Here is a 20689-nt window from a genome sequence, read left to right as displayed (position 1 = left end):
TTGAAATATAAGCCCTATCCCAAAAATAAGCTTTAGCTGCAGTAAAAGTAACATAAAATAAATACATCACTTAGGTAGCACTGTCATCTCCAGTGCAGGTCTCCTCTTTACCTCCGGCACTTGTCTTTAGTCTTCTGCCACCCCTTCCTGGATTGGAAGGTCAAAATCCCTTCCTCTAGAAAGGACTGGCTGTGATTGGTAAATGAGCGCCGTGGCTCAGCCAATTGAAAGAATGATTGTGTTTGGTTCATCAAGCGCTGGCTCTAATTGGCTGAGTCACGGCGCTCATGAAACAATCACAAGAGTCTTCTGCCAGCCTCTAATCCAGGAAGGGCTGGCAGAAGACTGAAGACAAGTGCTGGAGGTGAAGAGGAGACCCGTGCCAGAGATGATAGCGCTTCTTGGGCGATGTATTTTTTTTGTTTGTTTTTTTACCGCAGCGATTTCCTACTGTAAAAGTTGCATCGCACTGCACGAAAACCACGTTTTCATGCGATACAACAGAAAGTAAGGCTCCATAGGGAAACATTGGCTACAAAAAATTGCAAATCGTGTCTGTATAGAGCATGCTGCGATTTTGTAGTCTCGCAATGTTGCAGGCTACAAAACATCGCTTGTGTGGAAGAACCCATAGGAAAGCATAGGCTCTGCATACATGCGATTTGTAGTACTGTCCCATTGTGACAAAATTGCACAATAAAGTCGCCCGTGTGGAAATGGCCTTAATGGCATTTTCTTTTCTGTAAAACAAATACATTTTTTAATTCAATTATATTTGTTATTACAGGTGATTGCTTCAAGCAGTCAGCAGATGGACGAACAGGTAAACCTTGTGCAGATTGATGTGTGAGCAAAATCAGAAAGTATCAAAATGCGATGTTCTGTTCCTGTCCAACCCTCTTGGAATACCTGAATTATCTGTGAACTGACTGGCCTGTTTTGTAGCCTCACTTTTATTATTGAGCAACAGTTAATGTAAAGGCTCAAAATTTGTTCAAACTTGTCGTTCGCGGTTGTTTAAGATGACTTTTCAGTCAGCTTAAAAAACCTTATTGGATCTCAGGCTTCTCTCCCTGTGTAAATGCTCCCCGCTCAGCGCTTCCCATTGGAGGTGAAGCACTGCGTGAGAAGTGGACAAGAAGCCTGCAATCCAGCGGCAAGTCTCTCTGTGTAAATGCTCTGCACGAGCGCTGATGACCTTAGCAGTGACATCAGTGCTCATGTAGTCGTTTGAAAGACGTGTAAAAGGTCCATTACTTAGGGTGGATCCCGGAGATTTGCCTCAATAATTTATGTAGACTGTAATAAGAAATGACAGTAGTGTTACATCCAGACTGGACGTGAAGGGCAGTCAAACGCAAAGAAGCACAACCAGCAAAACACAAGCAAAGCACAACCGTGAAAAGCAAACATAAAACTAAATATCAGCACCACTATCACACTAAAAAACAGTAGCAAAAAGGAAACAAAACTAAAGAGAAAATCCATCGCTAAAAACCCCTTACCCAGGAGGTGACACTACTTAATCAGCAGGCCGATCGCTCTGATAAAGAGCGGACCTGCATGTGAACCTCGGCCACTAAGAAGTCCCTACCAGGAAACCCTGAACATAATACAAACAGCAATAACAAATAACAACAGTTTTACTTAGCTTAGCAGCAGTCTTCCGGAAAGACCAGGAGCTCCAGAAGCGGGCTGTGCACCTCAGCAATCGAGGGAGGATATTAAATTGACCAGTGCTGCAATCAAGCCTAAACCAGGCTATATAGAGCAGAATAAATAGAACCAGGTGAGAGCTGACATCACTCACCTGGCACCACGCCCCTCAGTACCAGGAAAGGCATAGATAAAGCAAAAACCTGGCTCGGCCTGATAGCAAGAAGATGATACCAGCACAGCTGCAACAAGTAGTTGTCCAGAAATAAGATTCTTCTCCATTCCTTGAATTAAGTCTTTAGATGTCAGTAATGACTTGGCAAGAAGTCATAAGGCTGTGTCTCCACAAAACCCCTTGCAGACGAGACTCTGACCACTCCTGGCAGCACATGGCTGCACAATCTTGCTGGCATTAGCACAAGGTAGTTCCATACAGCAAGCCACTTGCCATTATCAATATCACATGGGTATGGTTGTTCTTGAACTCTGAAAATAATCTGTCTCAACCTACGGTAGTATTAAGCGGTATTGATCCAATCCAATTTAAAAAGTTAAGTTAAGGGTAAAAAAATTGTTTGCCAAATGTGACCGTTAGAATAAATTCTATAAATATAGATATTTTATTAATATTATTTTATCCCACTGACTCACCATGATGTACATGTTAATTACGGAATGCCATTGTTTAAGGACGCAGTGCTATATATATATATATATATATACACACACTGTATATACATGTCATGGCACATAAGCCTGTGAGATCAACAGTGGTGGTCGACAGAGGGAGGGAACATGATTACACTGCAACAATGGGCAACCTTTACAGCCAGAGGCCTAATAAAGTCCCCCAGGTCTATGATTGGTACTACGTACTTGGCCATACTTGACAAACTTAAAAAGAAGGGATTGTCTCATGTAATAGAGTTATCCCATATTCACAGGACAGGGTATAAGTACTCATTTTAAAAAAATCAAACACCTATTAGAAGTTGTTGGAATCCAATGAAACTTTATATGTGTGATTGTAACATTGATATAAGTAAATGAATACAATATCAGAGAAAAGGCATGATTTATTGTTGAAAACTGAACACTTGAAAGGAGGCACTAGTACCCTGTTGGGCCGCCTCTAGCTTGGATGCAAGATGTGATACAGGTGGCATGGAGGCTCTAGAACCCTGTTGTATCACCTATAGCTTGTATACAAGATGTGATATGGGCTGGCATGGAGGCTCTAGTTCCCTGTTATACCACCTCTAGCTTGGATACAAGATGTGATACAGGCTGGCATGGAGGCTCTAGTACCCTGTTGGGCCCCTTTAGCTTGGATGCAAGATGTGATAAAGGCAGGCATGGAGGCTCTAGTACCCTGTTCCAACACCTCTACCTTGGATGCAAGGTGTAATATGGGCGGGCATGGAGGCTCTAGCACCCTGTTGGGCCGCCTCTAGCTTGGATGCAAGATGTGATAAGGGCAGACATGGAGGCATACAGGTTCCATATGGTATCTTGCTGCATATCGGTCAACACTCGTTGTAACTGAGCCTCTAGATCGTGCAAACTCATAGGTTGTAAAAGTTAGTACCCCAGATAGTTTCATACATGTTCTATTGGGGCAAGCCACAGAAGTATGGCAATGTTATGGAGGCATTTATGTGACACCCTTGCTGTGTGTGGTTGAGCATTATCCTGATAGAAAATGCCTCTTGGAAGCCCTGGCATGAGAGACAACACATGTGGTTGCAGGATGTCCTGAACATATCACTGAACTGTCATTGTCCCTCGCACCACTACTACGGGGGACAGACTGTCATATGTGATGGCCCTCCCGACTATCACACCAGCAGTGGGGGCAGTGTGCTGCTCCACAGCAAAGGCAGGATTAAGGAGCTCAACCCAAAGGTCTCCACACATGACAAGTTTTGTCGTTCATGACACCACAGCAAATGGAGGCAATGGTGGTTTGCAAAGGCAGTACACATAATAGGCGCTATAAGACCAAATGTCCTTCAGTCAAGCACCTGGAAATGCTTTTGACAGCCACAGTGGCCTGTAACAATGGTGCCACATGTCTCTTGATGGCAGAAAATGAAACAGTTGGAGCTGCTCGTGCTTGTTGGATAATCAGACGATCCGCTGGTGGTCTGTCGAAGGCAACCTTAGCATGGTTGCCTTGTGTGCGTTCCTTCATGCATTCACCGCTCCTAACACCTCCTAACAGTCTGGTCAGAATGGCCCCCAGGTGGTGAGCGATTCGTTAATATGAAAATCCAGCTTCTTGCTTTCCAATAATGTGCCACCTTTGTAACTCTGTTAACTGGGCAAAATCTCTCTGATTGCAGCGTAGCGGCGTCTAGTGGTCAACAAGGTCTACACGAGTGGAAAAAGAGGTCCGCTACACACAAGTATCCGCTGAGAGCCTTTTTATAGGCCAAGGGTGGAACCACTTTTAGGGCCTCATATGGCAAGACTGTTCATCTAATCACGTCAGAACTCTAATGTTTTGCATATCTGCCTAAGATGTAACTATTTGCTGAGTTTTGAAGCAGAACGACAACTCCATCTAGGTGCTTGAATTTTTTTAGAAAGAGTGTATATCATTGGTTCGACCACTGTGACCCAATTACAAGATCAAGCATTCCAAAGGTCCTCGTATGAAGGGAGTAGGGGTTACACATATTCACTACCACTCCATTGATTTCAGAAGTCAATTAATAAATACATGATATGTATGAAAAATACACATTATACCATAGAAACAAACCCTCATGCAGCTACTTTGATATAAAAATAAAAAAGTTATGGTTTCTGGAATGAGACGATGGAAAAAAATCTTGACTCTTAAGTAACAAAATAAGAATTAATATCACTTTAGCCCCTATCGATAGAATATTCCTGTAAATAGCAACTGATGAAACTGTGCAACTTGTAGCTCTGCAACTTGGTGCAAGATCCATCTTTTTCTGTTTCAATAAATGCTTCTGACAGACAGTAGAAAGTACACTAGTGGACAAAATTGTGGAAACCTTTTGAAAAAAGTGCATTTTTGATGTTTGATGGATCATAACAGCAAAGGTTTTTTTGTAGTAATATCCTAAAATTCTATCATTGCAAAGGTAATTTAATGTAGAATGTAATGCAACATTTTATGAAAGAATTCATAGTACAACAGCAGTTATAGACAAGAAAACTGAAACTCATAGAAAAATCCAATATTTAAAAATTCTCAACATGTCAGTCAGTATTTAGAAGGGAAACCTTTAGCCTTAATTACAGCCTTATAGCACCTGATAAGCAATTATTTTAGTTCTTCAGGTGTTATAATGTACAACCAAGATTGTATTATTGCTTCTAATAATTGTGTTTTACTCCTTGGTTGCTTCTGACTAACAGGTTTCTTTATTCGGCTCCGTAGATTCTCAGTGGGGTTACGATCAGGGCTATTTCCAGGCCCTTCTAGCAGTGGAATATGATTGTTCGTGTAGCTGAATCCTGCTGAAATATATAAAAGCTTCTTGTAAAAGATCACATTCACAAAGCTTCAGTTTGGGCTATACTTTGTCATTAATGTCATTTACAGTACCATTAATCACACCAGTTCTGCCCATACCTTTTATTGTCATACATCCCCAGATAATAACACTATCTAGGTGCTTCATGGTAGCTATAAGGTAATCAGGATGCAAACCTTCCCCATTTTTTTCCTAAGATGCTTTATGCCATCACTACCGAATAGGGAGATTTTGGTCTTATCACTCCAGATCATTCTGTCTCATTGTTCCTTCATCCAGTTAACATGGGTTTTAACCCAATGTAATCCTTTCGAACTTTAAGTGATAAAAGTGTCCTTTTTTGTGAAATTCTAGCATTTAGACCAAATTCTTTCAGTTTGCGCTGAATAGTACTTGCACTCAACTTCATGCCACATTGAGACAGTTCAAATTTTATCAACTCAGATGATTTTCTTGTCATCTACATACAATCTTTTAACTCTTGTATTACCACCTGCTGTTATGCATCTTTTCCTATCAGTCTAAAGGCCCATTTAGACACAACGATTATTGCTCAAAATTCGCTCAAAAGCTGTCTTTTGAGCGATAATCGTTGTGTGTAATTGCACTGACATCGTGCAGTTTTCGTTAAGCCATCGCTCATCGTTGTCTTTCAGCGTGCTCAAAGACAATGATGAACCTCATCAGGAATTCACAGCGGGATAAAGCTGATACTATTGTTTCAGCTGTATCCCGCTCCCTGATAACGGGCTGGGTATGAAGAACAGAGCGGTCCAGCTCTGTTCTCCATACCTGGCACGGAGCGCTTGGCTGTATAACAGCTGGGTGCCCCGTGCAGAAAACATCCCCGCTTGTCTTCTGCATCCTCCGTTCCCAGCCCTTGGCTGTATAACAGCTGGCGCTCGGAGCGGGAAAACAGCTGTATGCAGAAGACAAGCGGGGACACCTCGCTTGTCTTCTGCAGCCTCCACTGGCAGCGCAAGGTGATCGCTCATCTTCAGCGATCATCTTGCACTGTAAATGACACAACGATGATCGCTCAAAAGTCGCTTGAGCGACACCTTTTGAGCGATTATCATTGTGTCTAAATGGGCCTTAAGGCCCCCCTGCACACGGGCAGAAATTCCGCGGCGGGATTTCCCGCAGAATTTCCACCTATGCCCGCTGCTATAGGATTGCATTAGATAATGCAATCCTATGCAGATGGCTGCGATTTGTCAGCGTAAAAAAAATGCATGGAAAACAAATCACGGCGTGTTCTATTTCACTGGTGACAGGCCAGCCCCGCTCTGTGCATGCGCCGACTGTGCGGCAGCCAGCACATAGTGCAGAGGCAAGACGCTGGGAGTGGGTGAGCCGCAGGGCTGTGCAGGGGCATGGGTCCGAAACCCGCTGCAAGAATTCTTGCAGCGGGATCCGACCCCGCCGCCTGCAGACGGCCTAAGGCCTCTTCCACAGGGCCTACAAAATTGCTACAAAATGCATGCATGTGATGCCAATGGTTTCCAGTGGGTTCTTTCAGGCTGCAAAGCATCTGTCATGTCTAAGAACCCATTGGAAACCATGGGCTTCACATACATGCGTTTTGTAGCGATGTTGCATCACTACAAAATCTCATGATTTTGTAGCCCTTGTGAAAGAGGCCTTAAGGTCCTTTTACACGTAACAATTATTGCTCAAAATTCATCCCATCGGCCGAAAATGAATGATAATCGTTACATGTAAATGTGAGCATCATGCACTTTTCGTTTGAACGATGGATTTACGCTCTGCATAAAATGAATCGTTCAGCAGCTGAAAGACTGAGCAAATACATTCCATTTGAATGCATTTCACTCATCTTTCTAAAAACTGCAGGATACACAGTGTACTGATTGTGTTTTGCTTTGCAGACATAATGAGTACACTGTGTACTCTGCCAAGAGGAGAACAATGGAATCTGCCAGCAGATGTTTACACAACTGGGCATGTGTTTAAACATATTCTGCAAACAACTTCTGGAGGAAAAAGAAGGTCCTTTTACATGCATATGAAGATGATTAAAGTGTTAATGGAGCGTCAGACCTCTGTCCATCAAGGACTGATGACCTATCCCCTGTGATACCAACCCCCTGTCCATAAGCCGCCCATATGTCATCATTAATGGTGAGAGGAAGCAGGGGCAGCACCAGCTTCACTCCCATTTAAATCAATGAAGCACCATGCTGCCTCCTGCGCCTCTTATGGTCAGAATGTCACATCTTATCCTGAGCAGGAAATATAGGGGAAGCGTGGCACTCCCATTGATTTCAATAGGAGTGAAGCCAGAGCTGCAGAATGCAGCAGGCTGGATGATTAGCTGATGGATAGACGTCCCTCAACTACTCATGACCTATCCAGGGGAAAGGTTATCAGTTATAATAGACCAAAATACCCCTTTAAGGCATCTTAGCAATACTACTCTCTATGTGACTGTCAATTTCTCCAGTGTGAGACAAAGTTGAAGCCAGTGTTATGAGAATGTGATTTGAAATATCTAAGAAAAATAACAGTACCTCCTTATTCCCAGACAATGGATGTACTTTAACTCCACCACCTGCACCAGCAGGAGCACCTGGGCCTTCAGGATTGCCTGGATTTAATGGTAATGAACTTTTATAATATTATTTATATGTATGATATTTTGATCAAAACCCAGCTTCACTCAATGATGTGTTTGCTACTTGTAGAGCAAAAATAGTGTGGTACTTTTAAAACTAAATGGCACTGATGGAGTCGCTACAAAACATACACCCATATATCATATATTATTCTTTAAATTCAAGGTACTGCATATTCATGCAGCATTTTACAGCACACTGTATATATAGTCTATATAAAAAAAGTTGAGTAACATTATAAATTCAGTTGTTTTTTCACCTATTTTGCACTGATCATAAGGGCAAAAACCGCTCCCTCATATTGCAATTTGTCTGTCTGCATTCTACTTGGGGATATGGTTATTGAGCCTGCCCTGCAGTATCAGGTGATCCATATTTGGCTTCTTTTTCTGTGAGTTATGTCTTTGTACATTTTTTCTCTCTCACCTCTGTGATTTTATTTAGTTATTAGAGAGATAGCATAGGTTCTGACGAGTGGTGGCCTTGCCGCGGCCCATCAGCTTACATGTTTTGGCCAAAATGCAAAGTAACACCTGCATTTATCAGGTGATGCATATTTGGCTTCCTTTTTTGTGAGTTATGTCTTTGTAAATTTTCCTCTCACCTCTGTGATTTTATTTAGAACAGATTAACAACTAGGCGCAAGCCTAACAGCTTAGCTGAGCTCCTGTAAAACAATGGACAGTTATTTTTTCCAGGTTTCAGATTACTATACTGAGTTGCATACACTGCGCAATTCCGTGAAAAAGAGAACATATCTGGACCTCATTAGGCTAAATAACCTTTTAAATCATGGCAAAGGTGTTTTGCGCACACATGTGAACAGGTCTTGCATGCAAAAAAGTACAGTGCTATGTGCCAATACTAACTTGTTCACTGCACAAATACATTGCACTGAAGGATGCAGATCAGAAGACCATGTTATGGGACTACAAAAAATGGTCTGAGGCCAGCGGACTTGTGGATGCAGCTCTGAAGTAATACAGGATGCAACTCAGGATCATTAATGCAATTAATTTACAAAGTTGTTCAATATTTTCTACATATAAGTTTTCTGTAATCCATGAAATGGTGAACAAACACTTTTTGATTTTGAAAAGATCACCCAGCAAAACGGATTGTGTCTGTGTTATCGAGAATTTTCCTTTTGATAGTTTGTTGGGCATACTCAACCAGTGACTATGTAGTAGGATCTACGTTGTAATTCACAAGCCATATATATGTACCTATAGATATATTTACACAATTTATTTAATGTATATGTCTTTTATTTTTATGATATTAGGTATCAGAGGCCTGGAAGGTCAAGTGGGAGAACCTGGTCGAAATGGCATCCAAGGTTTTAAAGGAGACAGAGGTGATCCTGGACCTGACAGCTCGCTAGGACCACCAGGTAATATTGCTTTTTTAAATTGCTAAAGCATTTTCTCATCTGCAGAGTACAGCATTGTTATAGCTGTAAATGTCCTTGCATTCCTTTTTGTTCTATTTTTAATTTGTGTTAGCTCCTTCTCGACACATGCCACACATGTACGTCTCAGCAGACTAGTAGTTTACGCTGATTACCAGGGGACTCAGAAGCCAAGCGCCCAGTAACTGGAGTGGTATCGCAACTGTGACTTACAGTCATGGTCCCACTGCAACCATTTGGATGGAGCTTCACTCCAATCAAATCAATTTATCCCTGTAGATACTGCTGTCAATGCAGACAGCAGCATCTAGAGGGTTTGGAGTGGGACAGGGCTCCTTCCTTTGTCCCCCTGGCACTTCCGTGATCTAAACACGGGGTGCCGATGGTTGCCATGGAAATTGGGGGTCAAATCATGACCTCCAGGTATGCCGTGTATGATGGCCTATGAGGATCACTGTTATCACTGACGATAATGGGCTGTATTGTCAGTGAAGAATGTGACAATTAGAGGTGAGCGAGCACCAAAATGCTCAGGTGCTCGTTACTGGAGCCGAGCTTTTTGTAATGCTCGAGAGCTCGGTTCAAGTAACGAACCCCATTGAAGTCAATAGGAGACTCGAGCATTTTTCAAGGTACCCCATGCTCTGCATAGGGGAGGGTGCATGACTCTCTCTCTCTCTCTTTCTCTCTCTCTCTCACTGTGATCCATAAGTAATGCAATGTATTATCTGAGTGATCAAATGATTGCATCTTCACGTTCCCTTGTGAGATGAACAATTGTGGTATAAAAAAAATCATAATGTATTCATATGTTAAGCCCGGTCCTGAAAAAAAGTAAAATCAGTATTTTTTTCCAATAATATTTATCATTAGAAAAATGCAGGTTAAAATAACCCACAAAATTTTTATTGACGCGTTAGTAACAATGCCTGCTATAAAATTACATGTTATTTTTTCCATATCTCGAATAAAAAACAAAGAGAAGAACAATGCCAAAATGATGTATTTTAATTATCCTGCCTCGCAAAAAACAAAATAAAGAGTGATCGAAAAATTGTAGGCACTCGAAATAACAAATGACATAAATGGAAACATCAAAAGCAAGCCCCCATATAGCTTTTTGGATGGAAAAATAAAAGAGCTATGAATCTCTGAACATAGAGATACAAGAAAAAAAAATTTGGAGGGGAAAAATGCTTTTATTGTGCCAAAGTATTAAAATCTAAAAAAACCATATACATTTGGTATCGTCAGAATCGCAGTGACCCACAAATAAGGATATCATATCATTTATAAATAATGTAAAGCAAGGTAAAAATTCCACAAAAATAGTAAAAAAAAAAAGATAGATAGCTATGTGGTATTGCTGCAACTTCACTGTCCCGCAGAATAAAGATAACATCACTTATGTGAACAGATTTTAAAAAAAATGAAGTGTGTTTTTTGAACAGCTCATCCCCAAAGGCTGCGTTGCAAAATCGCTACATGTCCTATCTTTTCACGTTCCTTAGAACGCATCGCCCATTGTTTTCAATTTCTAATACATAGTCCCTTAAAAAATTGATTTTGGAAATTTTCAACTGAATTAGAATAAATGTTGCTATAATTACATGATTTTTGACATCCAAAATAAATAAAAGGATGCTTTCAACAAGGTACCAACCTACAGAGCGCATTTATTGTGCGTGGTATGATTATCTTAGGGCGTCTTCACACGAGTGTGTTTGTGCATGTTTTTAAGCATGCAAAATCTCCACATGCTAAACACAGAGAATAGAAACCCATTGATTTCAATGTGTAAAATCAGCCTAAGGCCTTAGTCAGACGGGCGTTTTTTCGCACGATTTGCGCATGCGCATGCGTCCGGCGATTTTATAAAACCATTGCTTTGCAATGGTATCGGACACATGAGCGCTTTTTATGCGCTCGTCCGATAAATTATAGAACAGAAATCGCAGATCGCACCTATTTCTGTTCTCTTCTCTATATGCGCTCAATGGGGCCGGCGGCAGCAGCGCCGACCCCATTGAGAACATATACTAGACAAATTATTCTTCTCTGCCACAGCTGTTACAGCTGTGGCAGAGAAGAACGATGTTTGCCCATTGAATTCAATGGAGCTGGCAATACAGCCGGCTCCATGGAAAGCAATGGGCTGCCGGCGAGCGCGGGATGAATTGTCGGGAAGGGCTTAAATATATAAGCCCTTCCCTGCAATTCATCCAGAAATGTGTAAAAATAAAAAAATATATATATACTCACCTGGTCCCGGCAGACGGAGTTCAGCCGCGGCCGGCGGCAGTCCTCCTGAACTGCTCTCTGTAGTATTCAGCAGCCGGGGATTTAAAATCCCCGGCTGCTGAATGAGCTGCCTCTGATTGGTCACAGCCTGACCAATCAGAGGCAGCTCTCACTCATACCCATTCATGAATTCATGAATGGGTGAGTGAGTGCTGCCTCTGATTGGCTCAGCGCAGGGCCAATCAGCCCTTCCCGAAAATTCATCGTGAGATCGCCCGCAGCGCATTGCTTTCAATGGAGCCAGCTGTATTGCCGGCTCCATTGAATTCAATGCGCTGGACAGCGCTGCACTGCTCTGGCCCATTTCTATTGAAACGCGGCTAGGAGCAGTTTTTTCGGGCGATTTTTTGGCCCCGGTCACGCGATTTGCGGATGCGCGTCCGTCATGCGATCCGCAAATCGCTGGAAAAAAACGCCCGTGTGACTAAGGCCTTACAAGCAGAAAAAGTCTAAGTTTGAAAATTGCAAAACATATCAACCAAAATTCACCACTCATATAAAGTACAATGTGCCACAAGCAACAGACTCAGAATCACTTGCTTAAAGGAGATGTCCCGCGCCGAAACGGGTTTTTTTTTTTTTTAAACCCCCCCCCCCGTTCGGCGCGAGACAACCCCGATGCAGGGGTTAAAAAAACCACCCGCACAGCGCTTACCTGAATCCCGGCGGTCCGGCGTCTTCATACTCACCTGCTGAAGATGGCCGCCGGGATCCTCTGTCTTCATGGACCGCAGGGCTTCTGTGCGGTCCATTGCCGATTCCAGCCTCCTGATTGGCTGGAATCGGCACGTGACGGGGCGGAGCTACACGGAGCTACACGGAGCCCCATAGAGAAGAGGAGAAGACCCGGACTGCGCAAGCGCGGCTAATTTGGCCATCGGAGGGCGAAAATTAGTCGGCACCATGGAGACGAGGACGCCAGCAACGGAGCAGGTAAGTATAAAACTTTTTATAACTTCTGTATGGCTCATAATTAATGCACAATGTACATTACAAAGTGCATTATTATGGCCATACAGAAGTGTATAGACCCACTTGCTGCCTCGGGACAACCCCTTTAAGTTAAAGCACAAGTGTAACATGTAGCTTTTGAAAAATGGGTCCTGGTCAGGAAGGCCAAAACTGGCTGCAGGCAAATCAGGGTTAACCCTAGGCTAATTTCACATGGGCAAGTGCGATATTAGGCCAATATCACACTTGCCAACATGCGATTTTACTGCAGATGCGAGGCGTCTTCGTGTAATTGTTTTCAATGGGAAACTACACATCACACTTACGTGCACCTCGCGGTGCGATGCATTTGCAGGCCACATTGAAAACAATAGGCGATGTGTTCTGAGGGAACGCACAAAGATAGGACATGCCACGATTTCTTCCTGCATTGCAATGCTCTTGTACATGACCCTATTCAAAAGAATGTGGTTTTTTCATATTCATGTGTGAAATTTGTGCATCTTGCAACACACAAATCTTGTGCGATTTTCTCGGCCGTGTGAAAGTAGCCGAAGGCTACCCACAGCCGAGCTTGATATGGGGCTGTGAAACTCGGACCAATATCACACACGTGCGATGTAGCGGTGGATGCAAGGCGTTTTTTTCTGTCGCCTTATATCACTTACATGAGGTCGCGATCCTCCGGCGCAGCTTTCAGCCGCGCTGGAGGATCGGCAACTGTTTCCCATTGTTTTCGATGGAAGTCCTAGCATCGCATGCCGTGCGTTGTGTTTTCCTGTCCCATTGAAAACAATGGGCGATACTTTCCGCAAAGATAGAGCATGCTGCAATTTATTTCTTGCACTGCTATGTGGTGCGAGAAAAAATTGCTCATGTACATGAATCCATTCAAAAGATTCATATTTATGTGCGATTTGTGCATTGTTACGAGTCAGAGCTCTGAATCCCGCTTCATAGATGTAAGATGTAAAACATGACGTGCTGACTACCTGCAGCTGCCACTAAAGGAGGTTTAGTAACTAACTACATACTGTTACACAGAGCTGAATAATAGGATAGCACTCACTATGCTCCCCCTAGTTGTGCTTACAGGTATCTTTATACTCTATATAGGAAATTGGATCAGAAACTCTGACTGGTATGCAGATATATTGAAAAATTAATCAGCACAGTTCAAATGACATAAGGGATTCACTTTAACCCCTTAGTGACGGCCCAATAGTGTTTTCACGTCCTGCCATTACAGGACCTGTATGGAGGGGGATCGCACTGCTATCTCCCTCCATACAACGCGGGTGTCAGCTTTTTTTTACAGCTAACACCCGCAGGCAATAGCTGCAATCGGCCGCGTGGCCAATCGCAGCTATTAATCCTTTAAATGCCGCTGTGAATTCTGACAGCGGCATTTAATCCCCCTGAACAATGTTCGGGGGTCCCGTACGCCCCCCCCTCCCCCGCCCCCCCGCTGTGAGATCGGGGGAGCCGTGCAGGTGTCATGGCAGGCAGGGGCCTTCTGAAAGTCCCCAGGGCTGCCTTAGGAGACTGCCTATGAAGTCATCCCTGTGGAGTGGCTTGATAGACTGCCTGTCAAAAAGCAGTATGACGTAATGCTGTAGCATTACGTCATACTGCAGGAGCGATCAAAGCATCACTGGTTGTGGTCCCCCCCTGGGGACTGAAAGAAAGTGTAAAATAAAAAACAATAACGTTTTATTAATTATAAAAGAAAAAGAAATAAAAGTTCAAAAAAAACCCCTTTTGCCATATTTGGAATAAAAGAATCTAAATAATAAAGCAAAAATATGTATTTGGTATCGCTGCGTCTGTAAGGGTTTGATCTAGCAAAGTAATGTATTATTTACTTTGCACGGTAAAAGTGGTCCAAAAAAAAAATAAAGCAAAAAAAAAACTCTACAAGTTTGGTATCATAGTAATCGTACTGATCCATAGACTAAAGTTATCATGTCAATTTTGTTGCAGTTTGTGCGCCGTAGAAACAGGACGCACCAAAAGGTGGCGGAATGTCGGTTTTTTTTCAATTTCTCTCCACTTAGAAGTTTTTCAGTACATTATATGTACATTAAATAATACCATTCAAAAATACAACTCGTCCCGCAAACAACAAGCCCTCATACAGCGACGTCGATGGATAAATAAAGGAGTTACAATTTTTTAAAAGGGATAGGAAAAAAACGAAAATGGAAAAAAGCAAAAAAGGTCTGTCACTAAGGGGTTAAATTAGAGTTGCCATACAGTCCATCCTCTGCAATCGCTCTGTCTCACATTACTTACATAACTTTTGCTCAAGGATGAACTAGTACTAAATAGAGGACAGAAAAGGAATAAAAAACACATCAATTGAAGCCATAATCAACCAGAGTTTTGTAAGAATACACGTAAGTAAAGAATCGTTTTATGCCCGCCATTCATGTAGATGTAACTTATGCAGTAAAAGACAAAGTAATTGAATATAAACAAAGGATATATTAACTAGCATTGATTGCAACCCAAAAAACAATGACAGGGTCTCTTAAGCTACTATGCCATTCTTAGTGACTTGTACTTGACCTACTATTCTATTTTGATATTTTGCAGCATATAGAAATACGGTTGTGGAGCATAAAACATTTTTATGTTTCAATAACAATGATTTAGATCTTTTTTGAAATTCAATAAGTTCGCTGGAGAAAAAAAACACTCAAAGGGAACTTAAAGTCAAATCATTATACAGTACCACTATAACAGCAACAGCCGCAATGCATCATAAAAATGTCAGGCATAAAAGTAAGTGCCCATGTAATAGTCAGTTATATCGCCCCCATAGCAATGCTGATCAGTTCAATGCTTCTGCACTGTTATGCACCCACTGCCCAACCAACTAGCCAGCATTATTTATTCATTTACTTTATTTACTTACTAGGACGCCATAGGACTTCTTTTCTTAACATTTATTAATAATTCTATCTTTATCATGTAATATACATTCTCTTAAGAATATTCATAATCTCAAATTAGCTGCACTAACTAGCTACTTTGACGTTTAGGCATAGGCACTATTGTCTGTTGTTATCCAGTTGTAGTGTTGTACTAAGAGTTTAGTTGTGGTTATAGTTATAGCACTATCTTTTCTGTCTTCTGCAGGATTTCCAGGAAGAAGAGGAGACCGCGGAACTCCTGGATTTCCAGGTTTACCTGGACTACCTGGCCTAGAGGGTAATCTAGGCTTTAAAGGAGTTAATGGTCAAAAGGGCGGTCCTGGTGATCTTCTAGGTGCTCCGTCAGGAACTCGGGGAGATATTGGACTTCATGGTTTCCCAGGTCCAAAAGGCAAGCAGGGAGAGCCAGGTTTTTCAGGACTACAAGGTATTTCACTCTTAGTGCTGGTCTTTTCATGCCGCTGGCATTTAACAAAAAATGTTAGAAACACATCCCAAATATTTTTCTACATTTACAACTAAATATCCTTTAATGTATTGCTTGTCACTGAGAACTGCCTTAAAAATGCAGTAGGTAGTATAATTTGATACTTACTACATCTGCAGTAAACCACAATCTCCATTTGTTATATAGATGTGCTGAATATGTTTAATCAGAAATGGTTTACTTGTTATGTCAAATAAGGAGTTTTTGTAAGAATTAGACAGCTGAATTAATGTTACATATGAAGCTGGTGACCGCTGGCACAATGCTATATATGATTTTCTTGTTGTGTATGGTCAGCTGTGGTTAGGCTGAAAAAGATAAAGTTGTTCTCTATCCAGAGGAGAGATATACATTCTTGACTCCAAATATAGAATCCATGTAAATGTCTAGATCTAATATATACTGCAAGTTGCATAATCGATTCATGTTTATATTTTCTACATACACTGCTTGACACTTTGTAGCCCCAGACTTCTATAGATGTGCTGAATATTTCCCTCTCCCTCTCCCTCTCTCCCCCCCCCCCGCTCCACCCTGCTCACCGCCGCAACTCACCTGTCACCCGCGCCGGCAGCCGAATCTTTACAGACGAGCGGGAGGATACTCAGCTAAGGCGCTACTTGCCCGAGTAGTTAGCCTTAGCGAGTATACTCGCTCATCTCTAGTAATGAACAATCAAACAGTCGTATATATTCCAAAATGGTAGCAATAGAAGCTACAGGAAATCCTGCAAAAAACTAACTTACACATAGCTGCATCGACAAAAAAAACAAACTTTTGGTGGTCAGTAGATGGCGATAGAAATGAAAAATAAAAAAAGACTTTATTTTTTTAAAGTAGTACAAAAAGAGACTATATACATTTGGTATTGTTATGATTTTTTGAAAGTGGGGTGGAGAGAACAAAACTGGAAAAACAAAGAATGGCTTTGTCCTAAGTGGGTTAAAATACATATATATAGTTAAAGTAAAAAAAAAAGAAAAAAACATTACATAGAGAAATAAAGACGGATCTGACAGAAAAATAAAGAGAGTAACCATGCAAAAAGTTGATCATAGGATCCCAGGTCCAATAAGATAAAATTCACAGGTAAGCCAAGATATCCAAAATGTGAACAGGTAGGTCACGCTACCTGATAAATCGGGGGGGCCACTCATGTTGTTTTTGTCATTCACGGAAAGCAAGTTTTAATTTCCACCCCCTCAGTACACTGACCTGACCTCAGTGACTGGTCACCTGATGCTGACTGCAGGCAGGGAGCTAAAGCTGCCTCTGCTTGTAGGTGGCCATGTTAGCTCCACTTCCCAATGGGGCTGCACCTGTGTCCCTTCAAGAATAGGCAATTCCTTCAAGACTAAGCAGTTCCTCCCCCAGTTCTGTTCTTTGGGTTGTTCGGCTATGGCTTTGTAGTTTGGCTGTAGACCTGCTCATGCAGGAGTCCACAGTCCAGGCTCTTTCCATCTCTCAGACTTCCCTGACTTGTGAGGACACCTTCCAGCGTTGTCTGCTGTGTGAGTCGCATGGTCTGGGTGAGTTAACTTCTGCAGACTGCAGCTGTCCTCTCACTGTGCAAGTGATGAGCACTGAGCAGAACTTTGATTTGTACCACCAGTGCCTGGCAGTGTGGGCACCCTGACTGATGTCTCATGGCTATCAAGTGGGCTGCAGGATCGAATGGCCAGCAGTTTACTAATTGGCCCAGTAGTCCACTAATCAGCCTACTAGTGCCAATTAATGGGCTGCTGGGCCAATTAGTGATATGAATGCCCCCTAAGGTTGAGTTCACACATCATGGATTTGCTGTGGAATTTGGGCTGTACAGTGTCAGTCTATGGGGTTTTAACAAACTCCATTCAATTACAGTGGAAAAAATCTGCTGCAGAAGATAGTCATGCTACAGATCTTGAAATCTGCAGTCTGTGCAATTTGTTGTAGAATTGACACCGATTTTTACCATGTTAGGCTACATTCACACGGGCCAATGTACAATTTTCACAACGATGCGTTTTTTGATTAAAAATAGCATCGCTTCTGTGAAATTGCAATTTTCACACTTGTAAAAGGATACACTTCTATCCTAAGGATAGAAAGCATTTCCCATAGACTTCAATGGGAAAAATTACATCGCGCTTGTTTGCCATGCGATTTTATTTCCAAGTCCCATTGGAAACAACAGGAAATTCCTCCCGTTGCTGCAAGGAACAAAAAATCGCTCATGTGAATAAATCCATTCAAAAGAATTGATTTCATATTTGTGTGAGTTTTGTGCGCGTCACGCAAAACTAGCATGAGTTTCTTGTTCATGTGATTAAGCCCCAATTCATTCCTTGTAATGCAGTGAGTGAATTCTGCAGTCAAAATCCGCATGAGAATTTGTGGATTTTCTCCGCAGTGTTGTGCACGCACACTAAGGTATATTCACACCACAGAATCTGACGTGGATTTTCCCACCTGGGTTCTGCCTCTCCATCTGTTCTAATACGACTGTTGTCCATACTATAGGTTCTTTTTATTGCAAACTGAGATTAAGGATACCTAATATTAAAGATATCCAGACATCGGCTATGATTTTGATGCCATCAATATATCATCTGTATATCATCTTCTGTTCACATTTTGGATATCCTGACCTACCAGTTAATTTTTCTGATGGGACCTGGAAGTCTATGGCCAATTTGTTGTACAGCTCCACTGTTCATTTTTCTGCCAGATATGTCTACTAGAAATTATTAGGAAATTATAGTACCAGTGTTTCTGGTGCCGCAATGTGCCACACAGCTCTGCTACATGCACATCACACACACAGCTGTGCTACATACATTGTTCATCCCATACAACAGGGATTAGAAGCAGCACAGCACTGGAGATGAAGGACCTGTGATAACGTCATTGTCATGCTCCGCCCCTGATGACATGACGGTGATGCTCATCCCGAGTGAATAACTTCCACCTAGCCAGACAGCAACTGTGTGCATACAGGATGTGTGATGATATCAGTCATGTGATCAGGGGCGGAGCATGTAACTCCCTCACTGGGGATGAAGGATCTTTAATGACATCACCGTCATGTGATCAGGGGCAGAGCATGTAAGTCACTCACAAACCCACTCAGACAGATAGGTCGTCGTTAGTAGTTTGATTACTCTACTAGTTATGTTTTTTATATTGAGAGTGTATATATATATTTTAATGAATCATACCTTATGTTTAGTCATTTTTATTGTTGTAGACCAAGGTAGGACATTGCATCCGAAATGTTGCTACAGTCACAGTAATATACTATTGAAACCTATGCACAATAGCATAAAGATCTGAATTTTAATTGCATGCAAAAGAAAAAAGTCTGTGGCGCGGTTCTCTTCCTTGAAGTTTCTCTGACTGAGGTCCTAAGACAGCAAAGATCTAGACCAGCACACAGTCTCTACCTTGTGGCCAGAGAGACTAGTGCAAGCAAAACATATAGTATTGCTTGAAGTTCCAACCTGAAGCACCAATGGTACATTAATGAGATTTTATGAGCTATATTCCATATTTAGTAATCAAATAAGAATCAAATTTAGTTCACTTGATATAACATTTCATGATGTAGGTAATGTGTGTTTTATGTAATGATTACATTATACATGTGTGCTGCTCATATGAGTCACTGTACTATTCTCCCCTAGGTGTAAATGGTATATCTGGGACTCCAGGACAGAAAGGTATCCAAGGTGATGCTGGAACTCCTGGTGCTCCTGGTTTGCCAGGACTGTCAGGTAATGGTGGATTTCCAGGAATGCCGGGAAAACAAGGAACGCCGGGAATAGTTGGCTCCCCTGGACTTACAGGTAAGATGACTTGTTACAAAACAGTTGCTTCATATACACTGAATGGAAACTTCATTAGAGACACCTATTAAGTATCGTGTTGGATCTCCTTTGACCTTCAGAACCGCAGCAGTTCATCATAGCATAGATTCCAATAGGAGTTGAAATTGTTCTACGGTAATATTGGCGTGTGCGGACAGAAGAGTTTCTTGCAATTACTGCAACTTAGATAGAGGCACTGTCATTCTTCCATTCACACCTGTGTTGGAGCTGCGAGGGGACACTGCGTATAAAACGCAGGAGAAATAAATCGCAGCATGCTCTATTTCTCTGCGTTTCTTACTCTGCCCCTTTGTAATGCCTGCAAGAAGGCAGCGTTTAATATGCAGACCCGCTCTGCACAGAGCGGGGAATTTGAAAAAAAAGTCACAGAGTGCATGTCCGTGACGTCAGTGCACAATGTCTATCGCAGCCTGTAAGCGATCTCTGCCAGCAGAGCGAATAGGCTGTGATGAGTACAACGCTGTGAGACTCGCAGCGCTGTAGTCATACGTCCTTGTGAATTAGCCCTTAGCTGAAGCACCAGCATTGAATTCTGCTGCAATTTGCTTGACTTTTCACTGCACATTCATCAGAAGGATTCTTGACTTCCTCCTCTGACCCCCTTTCATCGATGAGTCATTTATGTCCACGGGATTCCCTTGCCCTGGATGTTTTTCCTCAGTCAGACTATTTTCAGGATGCACTTGACACCAATACACAACACGCCCCACAAGGTTGGCAGCTGGTCCTGGCTAGTCTGGCATGATGACCATGCCTCATTGGAAGTTACTCAGATCACTGGATTTACGCTAAAACTGATCCACAGAAAACCTGCTCACTTGATTTTATGCTGCACTCCGGGGACGCTTGTCTAATCTCCATGCAGGGGATCTCAAACCATGAACGGGCCATGTTTCTGATAAAGTAGCCATTCAGTGTTGG

At 42.2% G+C, this 20689-nt stretch overlaps 1 protein-coding gene across 1 annotated transcript in view; it reads left to right on the top strand.

The window, feature by feature from the left end:
* Nucleotides 1–20689, top strand: part of COL4A2 (collagen type IV alpha 2 chain) — a 189040-nt gene that overhangs the window by 142666 nt on the left and 25685 nt on the right. Inside the window, exons 27-31 of the mRNA XM_066579857.1 lie at nt 788–823; nt 7720–7794; nt 9096–9203; nt 15618–15839; nt 19565–19726. Of these exons, the coding sequence (XP_066435954.1) occupies nt 788–823; nt 7720–7794; nt 9096–9203; nt 15618–15839; nt 19565–19726 (603 nt within the window). The remainder of the gene's footprint in view (nt 1–787; nt 824–7719; nt 7795–9095; nt 9204–15617; nt 15840–19564; nt 19727–20689) is intronic.

Source organism: Eleutherodactylus coqui, chromosome 1 (genome assembly GCF_035609145.1).
Source record: "Eleutherodactylus coqui strain aEleCoq1 chromosome 1, aEleCoq1.hap1, whole genome shotgun sequence".
Classification (NCBI taxonomy): Eukaryota; Metazoa; Chordata; class Amphibia; order Anura; family Eleutherodactylidae; genus Eleutherodactylus; species Eleutherodactylus coqui.
Note: the sequence above shows the minus strand (reverse complement) of the source record. Positions and strands in the feature narration are given on the sequence as shown.